The 17,123-nt window shown below is 34.3% G+C and overlaps 1 protein-coding gene across 1 annotated transcript in view; it reads right to left on the bottom strand.

Moving 5' to 3' along the window:
- Positions 1-11,129: 11,129 nt before the first annotated feature.
- LOC149168210 (uncharacterized) overlaps positions 11,130-17,123 on the bottom strand; it is a 60,887-nt gene continuing 54,893 nt past the window's right edge. The window contains exon 5 of the mRNA XM_089424854.1: positions 11,130-11,258. Within this exon, the coding sequence (XP_089280980.1) occupies positions 11,130-11,258 (129 nt within the window). The remainder of the gene's footprint in view (positions 11,259-17,123) is intronic.

Here is a 17,123-nt window from a genome sequence, read left to right as displayed (position 1 = left end):
CTCTATGCATAGTGCCTATTTGGAGCCACATTTGAAGGCCTTCCTGGTGTCCAAATTAGCTCCACGTGTGCTTGTTGGAAGGGTCTGCCTATCTACTTTCCACCCCAAGTGGAACTTTTCCAATTTGGCCTCCATTTGCCCCTCTAAAAGTCAGTTCTCCCAACACTTCTTCCTGTGTGTCAAAATAGGGGCAGTAAGGTCATTTTTTGAGTGTTTTTGACCTTTTTGAGGGCTCAAAACCTATCCAAATTTCTTGGCCATTGGTAGGAAAGAATATTTTTTCATGCCAAATCCAAAAATGCTGAGTTTTTGTCATTTGGAGGCTCCTATCAAAAGCGAGCGCCAGGTGGCGTGGTGCATAGAGCAGAAATTCTTGTTTTTTGAGCAAAAAATTCCAAAAATGCAAAAGGTGCCCCAAATTTTTTGGAATTTGGGCTGAGTCTTCTCCATCAAGTGCTGTGTTGGGCCAAGGAAGCCTCAGCCAAGATCTGAAGTCTATCATGCTCCTTTTTCCTCCTTGATGCCCTCTTCAATTTTGCCTTCAAGCTCCTGATTCTAGCTTGGCACACCATATTCCTTGACAAATAATGATATGCCATGTTTCTCAACATATTCTTCTCATTGATGGATTTTTCTAACCTCCTCTCCAAGTGGATATTGGCTCTTTCAAGCCATGACTCCCGATCGGCATTGACCTCTTGCTCAAGTGAAGTGAGCTCCACCCTCCTCCTTTGGGCAGCCTGGCGATTCTCCCGAATGTTTTGCAACTCCATAATTGCTTATTGATCTTCAAGCTGATTATTTCTTTGCTCTAGGTACTTTATTTTCCATTTAGCCCTCTCCAAGATGAGGGACAAGGCATTGATGTTCGCCTGCTGCTATTGAATGACTTCTTTGAGATTTGTGCTTTGAGGGCCCATATCAGTATCATCACCCTCAATGAGAATCAAATCAGTCTCCCACTCACTTGATGGTCCTTCATCCTGTAATGGCCTCTTGCCTTTGTCCTAGACCTGTTGTGCTAATGATGGAAGTGAGACCCCTTCCACCCCGGGTGGAGATAATACTCACTTAGCTGTTGCGAACAACTGTCTAGTGCCCTTCTGATAAGTGATAAACACCAGCATACTAGGGTTCTGTGTCTCATGACCCTCATGCTGATATGAAGGTTCACCTGTCTCATGCAAAACCTCGGGAGGTCCCTGAGGAGCTTTGAAAAACTCACGAGAAATGAAGTCCTCCCAAGTGATGCCCTGCAAGCCAAGCTGATGGATGACCACAATCTTAATGAGAGAAAAATGGTAAATACTATTGAACTGATGCTGAGGAGTCTTGTGTTGCACTAGGGTGGTCATTTTCTCAATATTTCGGCACATGAAGTAAGGTAGGTTCAGCATCCTCACCCCGGTAAAATGCATCAGCAGCCTAATATGATAGGCATATAAACGGGAAAATCAGCCCTCACAGCTGAAATACTTCATTATCGGTTTCATTAAAGGAGCATATGAATATTTGAGGTACCGAAAAGGAAACACTCTACTGAGTTGTCTCAAATAACCAGGCTTGATGTATGGTTCATAATGTTGCCTATCAATTTGCTGCCTCTTGTTCCATTGCTCTCCAATGTTAGGAATATCGGTTGCTAGTGAAATAGATTCTGGTGTTAAAGTGAATGAGACACTAGCTAGAGTGGATTGACCATCATGTAAATGAAGCACAAACAAACGAGCCAACTCATGATGAAACTAGATTCTAGCAACCATCTCACAAAATTCATAGCAGGACTGGTGTTGGAAACAAGTGATGGCAAGAGGGTAGGCCTGTAACTCAGCAAGTGTGGTAGGTTCTTCTCGTATATGTTTGCCACCTCTATGAGGTCTCCTGGGTGCATGTACCTCTATGGGAGAGTCACTGTGTGTCTCTTCTTCATGATCATATGACGGATCAGATTCCATTTCTGCTAGCAAGTGAGTTGTCTTGATGAGAAGTACGAATTTACGGTGTTTTTTTTATTTTCTGCCACCAAGGGAAAAGGATATGAGGGACTCTGGAGGGAGAGAGGAAAAAATGAGGGATTTGTGACTATTACGATAGGGTCTAATTAGGGAAACAGGGGATTAGGGAGTGATATGGGAGTTTTAGGGATAACAGCTAGGGTTTGGGAATTTGTATTTTAGGAATTGGGAAATGGGAATTGAGATAGGGATAGATGATTTTTAGGAATATGGGAGTTTAGGGAATAGGGAAATAAACTGGGAAAATGAGTGAGGGAGTGGCAAAATGAAGAAGTGGCAGAAATAGTTGTGGCAGCAAAATGACAGTTTGAAACCCTAAGCATTGTTTTCTTTGGGAGATGCAAGAGGTAGGGTTTGATTTTTGTTCACACAACCACCATAAACTTGATGAAAAATTCCTTCACTAGCCAAGAGGAGAGCTGCACTTACTTGTTCACTGGAGGTTTTGGGCAATTTGAGGAAGTTTTGGAGCAAAATGGGCTGGGCAGCTCTATGCGCTGTGACCTGTATGTGCGTCATGCCCGTGCAATTTTATACTGGAAATTGCGGCCCTATGCGCCGCGCCTGCTATGTGCGTCGCGCCACTCACCCAATGCACCGTGCCTCTGATTTCGAGCAATTTCTCCAAATTTATCTTGCTTTCTCTCAAACACGGCTTTGCTTTGCTCAAACTTTGTATTTTGATGGCGAGAGGGCAGGCCTGTAACTCAGCAAGAGTGGTAGGTTCTTCTCGAATATGTTTGCCACCTCTATGAGGTCTCCTGGGTGCATGTACCTCTGTGGGAGAGTCACTATGTGTCTCTTCTTCATGATCATATGACGGATCAGATTCGATTTCTGTTAGCAAGTGAGTTGCCTTGATGAGAAGTAGGAATTTATGGTGTTTTTTTATTTTCTGCCACCAAGGAAAAAGGATATGAGGGACTGTGGAGGGAGAGAGAAAAAAATGAGGGATTTGGGACTATTACAATAGGGTTTATTTAGGGAAACAGGGGATTAGTGAGTGATATGGGAGTTTTAGGGATAACAGCTAGGGTTTGGGAATTTGTATTTTAGGAATTGGGAAATGGGAATTGAGATAGGGATAGATGATTTTTAGGAATATGGGAGTTTAGGGAATAGGGAAATAAACTAGGAAAATGAGTGAGGGAGTGGCAAAATGAAGAAGTGGCAGAAATAGTTGTGGCAGCAAAATGACAGTTTGAAAGCCTAAGCACTGTTTTCTTTGGGAGCTGCAAGAGGTAGGGTTTTATTTTTGTTCTCACAACAACCATAAACTTGATGACAATTTCCTTTACTAGCCAAGAGGAGAGCTACACTTACTTTTTCACTTGAGGTTTTGGGCATTTTGGGCGATTTGAGGAAGTTTTGGAGCAAAATGGGCTGGGCAGCTCTATGCACCGTGACCTGTATGTGCATCATGCCCATGCAATTTTATACTGGAAATTGCGGCCCTATGCACCACGCCTGCCATGTGCGCCGCGCCACTCACCCAATGCGTCGTGCCTCTGATTTCGGGCAATTTCTCCAAATTTATCTTGCTTTCTCTCAAACACAGTTTTTCTTTGCTCAAACTTTGTATTTTGAATGCAAATGAGCTTTAGAATTGAAAACATAATTTATATACAAGGAGCTTTAAATATTTGATTCATACAAACCCACTTTTACAATGTTTGGAATATGACTTTATTTTTGTAACTCTGTTTTTGAGCTTTTGACTTTATTTAAGCTTTTTGATGAACTGAATGACCTACTTTTGGTTTGCTTTGGAGGAGATTGGAGCTACTGAGGCTAGGGAAAGTGACCAAGGTTGCAGGTGGAGTGATTTACATATGAAGGAAATGAAATTACATGAATTTGTACAATAAAACCCAAAATACTCTTTTTTTCCTCAAAACAGAGTTTTGAGGAAAAATACATCTCTGAGCTGTTGATTATGAACTTTATTAATACTAGAACCTCCTCATGTGCCTGCTAGCTATTATTGGACATTTTGAAACCATTTTTTATGAAACCCTAATGGAACCCTAGACCTAATGACAATGAAACCTTAGAAGAATGACTCTTGAAATTTTAAAGACAAAATGGTGACTGTATATAATTTTGATGAATAAACATGAGCCAGCAGGTACAGGACATGCGGGAAACTGTAGGAGAAACCACTACCGTCAGATGATCCATGCGCCTAATGGAATGTAGCTGACTAGGCAGGACACCTAATATGCAATGCAACAAGAGGATTTGATCTCTGACAGAGGGATGAAGATACCGACACTAACATTGGCTCCAATGGGGATGGTAGCTCTTTGGAGGTTCCAAGAACTACAAATCTCTGAGAAAGCAAGCAATGCCTTCGTCCATTGGGCTATGTAGTCAATAACTTCGACAAATCAAAACCAAACTCTTTGACTCAATTTCAGGACTGAAATGTGACTCAAACTGACTCAATTTCAAGACTGAAATCGATTGAAAGACCTGACTCTAACAAACCAAACCAAAACTGAAATCATACCTCAGCTTAATAGCCTTCACCTCGGGCCCCAAACTGAAGAATGAAAATAGTACATACTTGCAATGGAATTTAAACAAACCGGTATATACAATGATGGGTAGGATAGCAGAAAACATTTCATAAATAATATCGTTTGAGGAGCCGACCGTTGGCCGGCCCACTAGGATAGTCTTCACCATTCATTTATTGCAAAAGGAAATAATTTTGGCCCTGATATGCAATGATCTTGTAAGGTCCTTTCCAAAGATTTTCAAATTTTCCATGTTTACTCTTCTCTTCATTCCTTGCATCCCATTTCAGCACTATGTCTCCTATTTCAAACCTGTCCGCCTTTGCTTTTCGGTCATATATCCTCTTGATTCTCTCCTGCAACTTGAAATTGTTCTGAAATACCTCTTCTCTAGTTTGCTGCAAATGAATCATTTGATTGATCCTCCACTGCAAACTATCATCTTCGCTGCCTGCTTCTTGTAGAAGTTTGACCACTGGGACTGCCAGAGAGGTCGAGAAGACTGTGTCCACATCGTACACAAGCTAAAAAGGAGACATACCTATATATTTCTTTTGACTTACCCTGTCTGCCCAAAGTGCATTAACCAGCTTTTTATGCCAACTTTTCTTGTTAGTTTCCAGCAGCTTCTTCATAATGTTGACAAGAGATTTATTTGAGGATTCCGCCAATCCATTGCCTTGAGGGTAATAGGCAGTTGAGTGCCCCAAAGTGATTTGATACTTATGACAAAATTCAATCATTATTTTTGATTTAAAGGTTGTTGCATTGTCAGTGATCAGCTTATTGGGACAGCCAAAAGGAGACAAAATGTTGTTTTCAAGAAATGAGATAATTACCGAATCAACAGCCTACCTTGTAGGAATCGCCTCAATCCATTTGGTGAAATAATCCGTTCCTGTGAGGATCCACTTATGTTGCATTGAAGAATAAGGATGGATCTCACCAATGAAATCCAAACCCGACTGCTGAAATGGAGCACTTACTTCAATGGGCTTGAGTGTTAAAGGCTGCAACTTCCTCTTACCTTGAAAAATTTGACATTCATGGCAGCTGGCCACTATTTTGTACACATCAGCAAAAAGAGTTGGCCAGTAATACCCTGCTCTCAAGATTTTATTGGTTGTTGTCTTCCAAAAAAGATAGCCTCCGCAATCTCCCTTGTGGAAGTCTTCCATAACCTGTTTTTCCTCTTCTTCTACTAAACAATTCAGCAAGACACCACCGGGGTCTTTCCAACAGAGTGCACCATTCATAATACAAAATTTTGCAGCCTTCAATTTCAGTGTCCTAATTTTATTCTTAGCCATTCCATGTGGTGATGACAGATTTTGGAGTACATAAACAATGTCTGAATACCAAGGAGAAAGAAGGAAAATTTCTGATACCTGAGAGGGCAGATTGTCTTCATCTTCCTCAGACATAGCAGCAATTAGATTAATGTCCAAGGCATGTAAATTTGATTCAGCCATTAGTTTAACCAGCCCCTATCCTTTAATGAGCTTTGTTGGTTTGGTTTCCATGTCATAATCTAGCAAGGCAGCAATCCATTTGCCCCTTCTCCCTTCCATATCTGTTTGTACTAAAACATCCTTAACAACAACATTAGGGACATAAGCAAGGATGTGAGAATGCAAAATATAAACCCAAAAATCTTTCAATGCTTTTACCAAAGAAAGGGCCTATTTTTCAATTATATTGTACTTCAATGCCGCATCCCTTATGGTTCTGCTGAAAAATGCAATTGGTTTCTCAAGCTGGTCTCTTTTCTGTATCAGGACTGCTGCCATAGTATGATCCGAGGCAAATGAAAAAAAAATAAAATCCTGAGTATAACACATATTTCATTAAATTTGGAAGTTTTTTATTACAAGACCTTCAACAACATTAATTCTTTTGTAAATTTCCATATTAACTTGATTCAACATTAAAATAATTTTAGTAATCTCAAACCAATTAGAAATCGTGAATGGGTCAAACATGGGGTTGTTATGTGCAATAGTATCAATACACAATAGGAGTGTGAAATCAAAAATAAATTACATTTATAAACTTATATGAATACAAATAACTAAATGAAATTCAATAAATAACTTCCCATTCTTGTCCAGTATCAGCAGTGATTTTGTCTTCAAGACATATTGGATTCTAATAATGAAATTATTTAAACCACAAATAAACTATTTAAGAATTGAAAATGACAAAACGCTAATATGGATTGGAAAATCAATGTCCTATGGTGCAAAAAGTTTAAATACAACCATTTTTTACCCATCTCTTTAATGAGTCTAGATGGTCCACTTAACACATAATTTGTTAATTAATTATTCCATGTTTTATTAAGAAGAGAATTTTGTTTTGCATAGATTTTTGTTTCAAAACAATACAATATGAGATTAATACAGTCTTAATAAATTACGTGATAGACAAATAAAAGTCAATAAATGGATTCCTTATTAAATTAAATGAGATGAGATGATTGCATATACAAATAGTTGATTTAAGAATATATGAAAAAAAAATTATGCGTTAAAAATTGAATACCCTACAACTTAACGAGTAGTATTCACTTATGAGCCATCACCCATTAGCCTAAATAGTCAACTTAATACTTATTATCAAGAAATTAAAAGACTTATTTTTCAGAAAAAAATGCATCATAATATATGGATATTATAAATCACATTTATATACTCATATTAATGGACATAACTAAGTACAAGTCAATAATATAATTCTAGCTCAAGTGATGATTTCAGTTTATTTAAAATAGGAATTTACAAAAAAATGACTTTAAATAATGAAATTAGATGCCTTACAATTCAAAAAGTTCAATGACATAATTCATCCATGATTGTGTCTAATCAAACCTTGATAATCCACTTATCAATTATTATCATCATATATATGTTTTTTTAAGAAATGCAAAATTATTTAGAATACATTTTTATCTCAAAAATTACATATCACATTTATGCGCTCATATTAGTGCATTTTATATGTAAACAACGAATAACTCACTTTGTACCTTGTTGATTTTCAATATGATATGATTGCAGTTACAACCATTAATTGATTCAAGCATATAAATTTATGAAAACTATCGATTGAGAAATCACATATCTTATGCTTCAAAAATATCAAATCATTTACCTATGACACATTTCTCATTAGCCTTACTAGTGAATTATGCATTGTGAATAGTGAATATTGCACATAACATTTATCAAGTAAATTATTATAATTTCTTTAGTAAGAATAGCACCTTTATTTGCAAGTATTTTATTACAAGGCCTTCAACAACATTCATTCTTTTGTAAATTGCCATATTAACTTGATTCAACATTAAAATAATTTGCAAGTAATTTCAAACCAATTAGAGATCATGAATAGGTCAAACATGGGGTTGTTATGTACAATAGTATCAATACACAATAGGAGTGTGAAATCAAACTCTTAGAAGAAATTGATTTAAGCTAAATCATATTAGTATGTCAAACATAAAATAAAGATATTATAGTTATGGATAACATGCTAGATTCCTCGATGTTTAAATTTTATGTTTGGCAACTCTAACCCCCTTTCCCCCAACCTACGAGGGATTTGTTGATTGAATGATGGTGATGTGAGGATGTTATTGTAAATGACAAGGATAGGTGTCCCTTGCATTGCATTTAGACTAGTCTACTAAAACCTTAGTAAAATGTTCTTGTGTTCAATTTCCTACGGTCCCTTTGTGCCTTTATGAAGCACTAATGAGGGGGTCATCATTCATCTTCATAGCATGCAGGCATCCACTATAAAAGTTATACATTGTTGATCTAGGTATTTCAAGAAGGTTAGGTACCATTGATCTATCTCCACTCAAATCCAAGTACATTTAATGATATTTCTTAAATGGGTATTCAAGTCATTCCATTATGATGGACAGTGTCACAAATTGAAGTAAACAAGAAACTTTAGTGGTGAATTCTTGTAAGTAGTGGAGGCAAGGGTTTTCAAATATTAGCACAGTTGATGGTAGTGTGGATATTTATCTCTCCTTGTAAGCATTGTCAAAACCAATAACAGTGTTGATGTAAATTTAGTGTCAACCAATTGTATGGAAAATCATGATTGACCATTACTTTCACTACGAAGAGAAAATGATAAGCATTTTTAATGGGGAAGAAATAAATGTGAAACATAACTCATGTATTTTAGTTGAAATTTATATAAGTCCCTGTGTTCTTTAATTATTAAATACTTAATGTAAATACAAATAAATTATCATTAAGATATTGATTTTGAAGATTAAATATGTATTAAAAGGCATTCATCTATGACACTTGATTTTTCATGTAGCCTGAATAAACCACTTAAAGCTGATTATCAATTAATCTTAAATAGTTTTATATAAGATAAATCTTTACTGGGTTTTGAAGAGGTCGGAGCGATGGAGGCTGCACACGGACTTAGGGTTTCAGGAAGACAGTTCTCCGCTGCCGCTGGCCCTAAAGTTGTGCTTCGATGTGGATCGAGCAGAATACTGACGGCAGGACCCTCAGACTTCGATGCTTTCCTCTGGCCCAGGGCGGAATCATCTAATGGAAAGGACCGGCATGATCCGAACCTCAACGAAGAGAAGCCGGATCGATTTGCCTCTTTCTGGACGTGGTCTCGTCTGGATGCGCTCTCCTGCACATACGCCTTGCATAACACTGGCAGATTTGCCTGCGTGAATAGGAAGCCGAGGTATATGAAGGGCCCCAGATCCCTATTTGGCAGGCCGTGGAGCCGATCTGTTGAGATAGGGCTGTTTCTTAATGACATGGTCGAAGATACAGTATGGGCTGGGAGTATGGAGTTTCCTTGGTACTTTGGGGTTCTTTTGCATCCTATAACGCAGATCTGGGCATTCAACATCTCGATGCATCACTCAAACAGAGGGTTCGGAGACTACCAATGACCAGATCCGCAATGTGTGCTGCTGGACAAGGGAGAAGCGGAATGGCTGGAGAATAATACGTGTGCGGGAGCCAAACAGAATGGGGACGGCCAGATCTGGGGCTTTCTCATGAACATCATTGCTGGAAGAGCTGGATCTATAGCAGCTCGCATCGAATCTGCAAAAACTACATTGGATAAGCCGTTGATTGGAGACGGCCTTCCCTCTCCCTCAGTGGGAAGATATGTGAACCCCAGATCTGCTATACTTCCGCCAGATCTGGCTCATAAACCAGTGAATCAGGGTCTACTCCTCACGAACACAGATCTGCTCCAGTTATTCATTAAATCTATTGAAGGCAAACATCTATGTATCAGACTCAGTAAGGGGATGAATGTACACGAGTTAAAGAAGAGGATCCAGGATCACCTTGGAACCCCAGCCCAACATCAAAGCCTTATATATTCTGGGTATAGTTTACAGGACAGCCAAACACTCCAGCACTACGGCATTACCAATGATTCAACCATCATTCTTAATCTGCGACTGTGTGGTGGAAGTAGCGGAACCAGTTCAAAAAACACCAGCTCTTTTCGGGATGCAGTGAGAGGGAAAAAAATGGACAATAAAACAGTACCACCATCAGAGCTGCCAGGACCCTACATCGTTGAACAAAAACCAGAATCACCAACTCTACAAATAACTATGCCAGAGGTAAATAGCATATATACAGATTTATCTAATACTGCAGTTATTTGTAGATTCAATGGCTTCTGGCCTAAATCAGATGCCCTGCATCAATGGATCTACTCAACATGGTCACCTAACTGTGAAATTTATCTCTGCCCTAAAGGGTTTTTCATAGTTAGATTTGATACAGAACAGGAAAGAGACAGCATTATCAATCAAGGCCCTTGGTTCTGGGGCAGTGTTGGTCTCTTCATCACCCCCTGGTTCTCGGACTTCGATGCAGCTACAATGATAGTCTCAAAAATGCATGTATGGGTGAGGCTACATGGACTCCCACTACACTTTTGGCATCAAAAAGTGTTAATTGCCATAGGGAACTCTTCGGGGAAATTCCTAAAAATGGATGAAGAAAGAACTATCAGAGGAATCTTCACATTCGCCAGAATTTGTGTAGAAGTGGATTTGAGTGAGGGGCTACCTGATCATATCATGCTGAACTACAATAATACACAATGGATACAACAGCTTGACTACGAAAACACAGCATTCTGATGCAGGAGTTGTATGCAGACAGGGCACCTTCAATACAACTGTCCATTGGCTCGAAAGGACCCCAGGAAAAATAAGAAAACACAAAAAAAGCCCAAAGGCTGGCAGCACACAGAACCAATAGAAGAAGAGGACTTAAATGAGGATCTCACAGAGAACCAGGCAGAACCAGCCCCTCAACAAACCCCGGTAGCGAACCATTCTACTCATACGGGACCGATCATCTCAGATCCGCATCAGGAGTTACAGATGGAAACAAGTGGTATAAAGAGAACCCACAGCTCAGAGGGCTCAGAATCAGACAAAGAACTACAAATGATCACAATGGAAAACCAGCTAGCAATTATCACACCCACTGCTGACTCAGGAGGATGGCGTCGGGCGGAGAAGAAGAAGGGAAGAAAAGCATAAGCTTGCTGGAACATATTATTTTCTTTTTTCTGTTACTCTGTTGTTACCTGTATTTACAGGAATAGTTCTTTTGCTACTTAGTGTTATTGTCTCTGTTTTGCTGCCTGTCATTGCAGGATCAGCCATTTGCATATGCCTCGGCATCTACAAAATGTAATTTTTTCAATTATGAATAAAATTACGACTTTTTCCTAGGGGAAAAGAAGATAAATCTTTACTTGCATTAATAGCTTTATTTCAAAAATAAATTACATTTATAAACTTATATGAATACATATAACTAAATGAAATTCAATAAATAACTTTTGAGTCTTGTTGGATTCTATGAGATTATTTTAAGTACAAATAGTTTATTTAAGAATTCAAATTTACAAAATGTTAATATTGATGGGAAAAGCATGTCATATGGTGTAAAATTTTTAAAGGCATCCATTTATGGCCCATCTCTTGAATGAGCTTAAACAGTCTACTTAATGCTTGTGGTGAATTTATTAATCCATGTTTTATTAGAAAATTCATTTTCTTTACATGGTTTTTTATTCTAGAAATAACAATTTCACATTTATACATTCATATTAAACCACATGATAGTTAAATAAAAATCAATTATTGCTTTCTTGACTTATTGACTTATATGACATAATTACATATATGAACAATTGATTTAATAAAGCATAGTTAGAAAAAGTTGTCAATTCAAAATAGAATAAACTAGTTAGAACTCATAAATAATTGATTTTAAATTATTAATTTTCTAAAAAATATATTTTTTACTTACTTTGAGATCTTTATTTCAAAAACAAATTCCATTTATACATACATACATTCTAAACATAATTTAAGACATACTTGTCTTGTTGGTTTCTATGAGATTATTTCAATTACAAATAATTTATTTAAGAATTGAAATTTACCAAATGTTAATAAAGGTGGGAAAATCAAATGTCATATGTTACATAAAGTTTAAGTACACTTATTTATGACCCATACCTTGAAATAACTTTAGCAATCTACTTAACATTCATTACCAATTAATTATTCCATGTGTTGTTAGGAAAAACATTTTATAATACATGGAGTTTTATTTTTTTTTAAAGTGCCACATTTACACACTTAGATTAAACTTCATGATATGAAAATAAAAGTCGATAAATGGATTTATATAGACCACTTAAAACTCATTATCAATTAATTATAATGTGTTTTGTAAAATATATATATATATATATATATATATATATATATATATATATATACTTACATTAAGGGTTACATTTAAAAATTGCATCACATTTATGAACTTCTATCAATGCATATAACCAAATAGCATTCTTCAAGTCATATTGAATTCTATGAAATTATTTAAACCACAAATAAACTATTTAGGAATTGAAAATGACAAAATGCTAATATGGATTGGAAAATCAATGTCTTGTGGTGCAAAAAGTTTAAATACAACCATTTTTTACCCATCTCTTTAATGAGTCTAGATGGTCCACTTAACACATTGTTAATTAATTAATCCATGTTTTATTAAGAAAAGAATTTTGTTTTTCATATAGTTTTGTTTCAAAACAATACAATATGAGATTAATACACTCTTAATAGATTATGTAATAGACAAATAAAAGTCAATAAATGGATTCCTTATTAAATTAAATGAGATGAGATGATTACATATACAAATAGTTGATTCAAGAATATATGAAAAAAAAATATGGTTTAAAAATTGAATGCCCTACAATTTAACGAGTAGTATTCACTTATGAGCCATCACTTGTTAGCCTAAATAGTCCACTTAATACTTATTATCAAGAAATTAAAAGACTTATTTTTTGAAAAAATGCATCATAGTATATGGCTCTTATAAATCACTTTTTTACACTCATATTAATGGACATAACTAAGTACAAGTCAATAATATAATTATAGCTCAAGTGATATGATTTCAGTTTATTTAAAATATAAATTTACAAAAAAACAACTTTAAATAATGGAATTAGATGCCTTACGATTCAAAAAGTTCAATGACATAATTCATCCATGATAGTATGTAATCAAACCTTGATAATCCACTTATCAATCATTATCATCATATATATGTTTTTTTAAGAAATGCAAAATTATTTACAATATATGTTTATCTAAAAAATTACATATCTCGTTTATGCATTCATATTAGTGCATTTTATATGTAAACAATGAATAACTAACTTTGTGCCTTGTTGATTTTCAATATGATATGATTGCAGTTACAACCATTAATTGATTTTAGCATATAAATTTATGAAAACTATCAATTGAGAAATCACATATCTTATGCTTCAAAAAGATCAAATCATTTACCTATGACACATTTATCATTAGCCTTAATAGTGAATAATGCACATAACATTTATCAAGTTAATTATTATAATTTCTTTAGTAAGAATAGCACCTTTGTTTGCAAGGAGTTCTATTTCAAAACTTATATTTCACATTTATATATGATTATTAATACATATAAGTAAACATAAGTCATTAAAAGTAACACACCTCGATGGTTCATGTAAGATAATTTGAATGGCAAATAATTCATTTAAGAACATGTGCGCATGCACACATATCTTAGAAAAAAATCGATACAACAAAGTCATTGCAAAAACATTTATAAATAATAAGAAATATACATATTAATATAATTGGCAATTCCCATATATTTCAAAAAATATAAAATCATACAAATTGATTCAACAAAAACCATGTCCAAAATGTATTGAAAAAATAGAATGTACTTTTCAACAAATTTATAAAAGAACTTATCTCCATGAACTACAATGAAGTACATGTTCTACTGAACATTCGAATGTACTCATGTTTTTGTTTGATATGATGAAGTGTCTTAAGAAAGGGGAATAAAACTTGCATAAGCCACGTATCTTGCTCTTTTCCTGTATATGATTTTATCAAGATGTGGTTTGATCGATATCTAATGAAATGAGAAGTATGCTTTTATGTATCTATTAGCAATACATTTGATTCTTCATAATTATCTCCATATTGGGACCACACATCAATCAACATTTTCTCGTAAAATTATCTTCCTTTCCCTACTTCCAATTTTGTTTGCAAATGACAATGAGACCTGTCCCATGCAAATTTAAAGTCCTCTATATCAATATTTGATTTTTCAAGTACTTTTCAAATGTACTTGTCAGTGACATTTAATGTCCATATTGCGACATCATAATTTCTTAAGCAATATTTTAATACTTCTTACTGAAAAGGCCTTAAAAAATAGGACCTATCACCAATCTGCCAATCTGGTTCTCTTTGAATATGAAAATTTTGTTCATCTTTGGTGTATGATTGGAAGAATACTCTTCCACTTCAAATATCAACAACATCTTTTGACTTGTAGTAATTCCCAACTGCATCTGCACTGCAACCACATGTATGATATTAATATATCTCCACTTCATTGTTTAAGGACATAAAAACCTATCATTTTAAAAATGATGTTAATATTTATTATGAACTATTTCCATTTGCATGCAAACGTAATTTTACAATGAGTTCAAAGTATCACAAAATACAAATACAATTGCCCCATTAAAATGAGCAAACAAATAATATGTTTACTTTATACATAGAGCCTAATACCTTTATTTAATTTGTATGGAATAAAAGTCTTATAAGATGCATTGACCCACCATTTAAATCATTGATTTTAAGACCTGTAACGATTTATTTAATTGCAACTGAAAAATATAATTACAATGGTCTAGTGCAAGTAAACAAACTAATTATATATTAATTTTCACATACAATATAATACAATTTTTAAATTTCAAACCTAATTAATTATATGTTAATTTATAGAGTTTCTATCTTAGTTTTTTTTGTTGTTTCTTTTAGTACAAATTGTATGTTTATTGTTGGTGCTACATACAACTTAATATAAATTTTCAACTTATATGGAATAAAAAGGGTTATAAGAATGCAATGGGTCATCCTTCACATTACTAATTTCTAAGAGGTATAACGATAACTTAAACCACATTTAAAGCAAATAATTGTAATGATCTAATTAAAACAAATAGACCAATTATCTATTAGTTTTACATATAATGTAATCCATTGTAAAATATATATATAGCATGGGAAATTTTGATATGAAAACATTAAATGACCATTCATCTCACCAAAAATAAAGAAAATCAAAATATTTTATTTTCAGTAATGACAAACCAAATCAACAATTCTTTTATTAGTGTTGTTAAATAAAAGTAATAATTCATGATGTCATACATATAATAGCATGATATAAACATCTGTAATCTTAAGGTACTTCTAAATGTAATTGAACATCCTTCAAAATAGCTCGCACATCCATAGCCTTTTGAGTTTATGCAATATTCTCCATAGCTCATTGATCAACCAATTATCCCCTTGATTTGCTCCAATGAATGGAGGGGCAAGAATCACATTTTCTTTTGGATTCTCTTTCACTCTCTCAATTAAACAAACAACTATAATAGTACTAGTTGCATCATATTGGGTATGCATTTCCCACACTTTTTTCAATGATTTAGTGTGTATAACTTTCATTGGATTATCAATGACCTTATGTCCCTTTTGTGGCTTACAGTCTGAAGCAATCCACTTAAACACAAGTTCCTTGTAATGTCTCCGAAACCAATTTTTTTAGAAATCTTGTTGTGCTTTGTTTCAAAGTTGTCGTCCAAATTGCAATGTCAAGAGATTCATTTTTGAAACACATTTCAAAAAATGATTTTGCATGTGGATGAATCCAAAATAATTTTTTCTCTATTGTGTAATCAGCATCAGCTCCCATTTTCTCAATATGCTCGTTGTTTGTTGCTTCATCATCGATGCTATGATAAAAAAATGTCCTTTAGTTCAAAAATAACTAGTTTCTTTTCAATTATTTTGGCTGCAATACAATGGAAAATAATATAGTCAAACCATTTTATTCATGTTACAAAAATTACTAAAATAATTGTTGAAACGATACATTTACCTTGAGTGGTTTTTGCACTATTTATAAATGAAACAATAATTTCTTTTATCATCTTGTTAGGACCTAGAGTAAACATATTAAACCTTCAATCAAATACCAATACCAAGAAAAACATTAGTAATGCAACCTTTAAAAAGAAACACACACACACACACCTTTAACATTACTTTGATTGTTAATTTTATCCTTTTTATTTGTTCCTATAATAAAAATATACAAAGTTATTGTAGTTACAAGCATTTGAGTTTGAAGAATAATATGATAAACAAGAAGACAAGTTATAAGTATCTGATATGACATTATCTTCATCTTTGTAACGTTGCACCTCATCATCATCTTAGTTACTTTTATTTGTTTCCAAATTAAACATATAAAATATTTTGAATTGTGAAAATGAATAGAATCATTAAATAACAAGGAAAACAAGTGGACAAATTATAAGTACATGATGTTATATTTTGTTCTTGATTAAAGTTTTGTTTAACTTTCATTTGATCAATGTCTTGGTTCTCTTTGCTTGTCACTATAATAAACATAAAAAAAATGTTATAAATTGTGACAATGAACAAAATTCATTAAACAACTATACAAAAAAAAGAATCATCTATAATCATCCATAGTAATATTTTAGTCTTGATTGTAGTTTTGTGGTACAGTACCCTGGTCATTATATGCATTCTCTTTATTTCCAACTATAATCAACATATGAAATGATATGAATCACAATAATTTAAAAGAATAATAAAATAAAATAAAAAAAGATAGAGTCACAACGATTAATACCCATTTCTATCTCCATCGTTCCATGGTCATTGTCTTGATTAATTTCATTCATCTCATAATTCCCTATAATAGTCATCCAAAAATGTTATGAATATGGAAATTAAATAACGTGAAAAATTATCAAGAGAAAAAACCAAACAAATTATGTACCTGGTATGATAACTTCTTCCTCTCCTCCTTCTCCTCCTATTTCTATCTTCATA

Source organism: Pinus tabuliformis, chromosome 4_2 (assembly GCF_031772625.1).
Source record: "Pinus tabuliformis cultivar Carrire ecotype Pingquan chromosome 4_2, CPIR1, whole genome shotgun sequence".
NCBI lineage: Eukaryota > Viridiplantae > Streptophyta > Pinopsida > Pinales > Pinaceae > Pinus > Pinus tabuliformis.
This window is presented reverse-complemented; position numbering and strand designations above follow the sequence as displayed.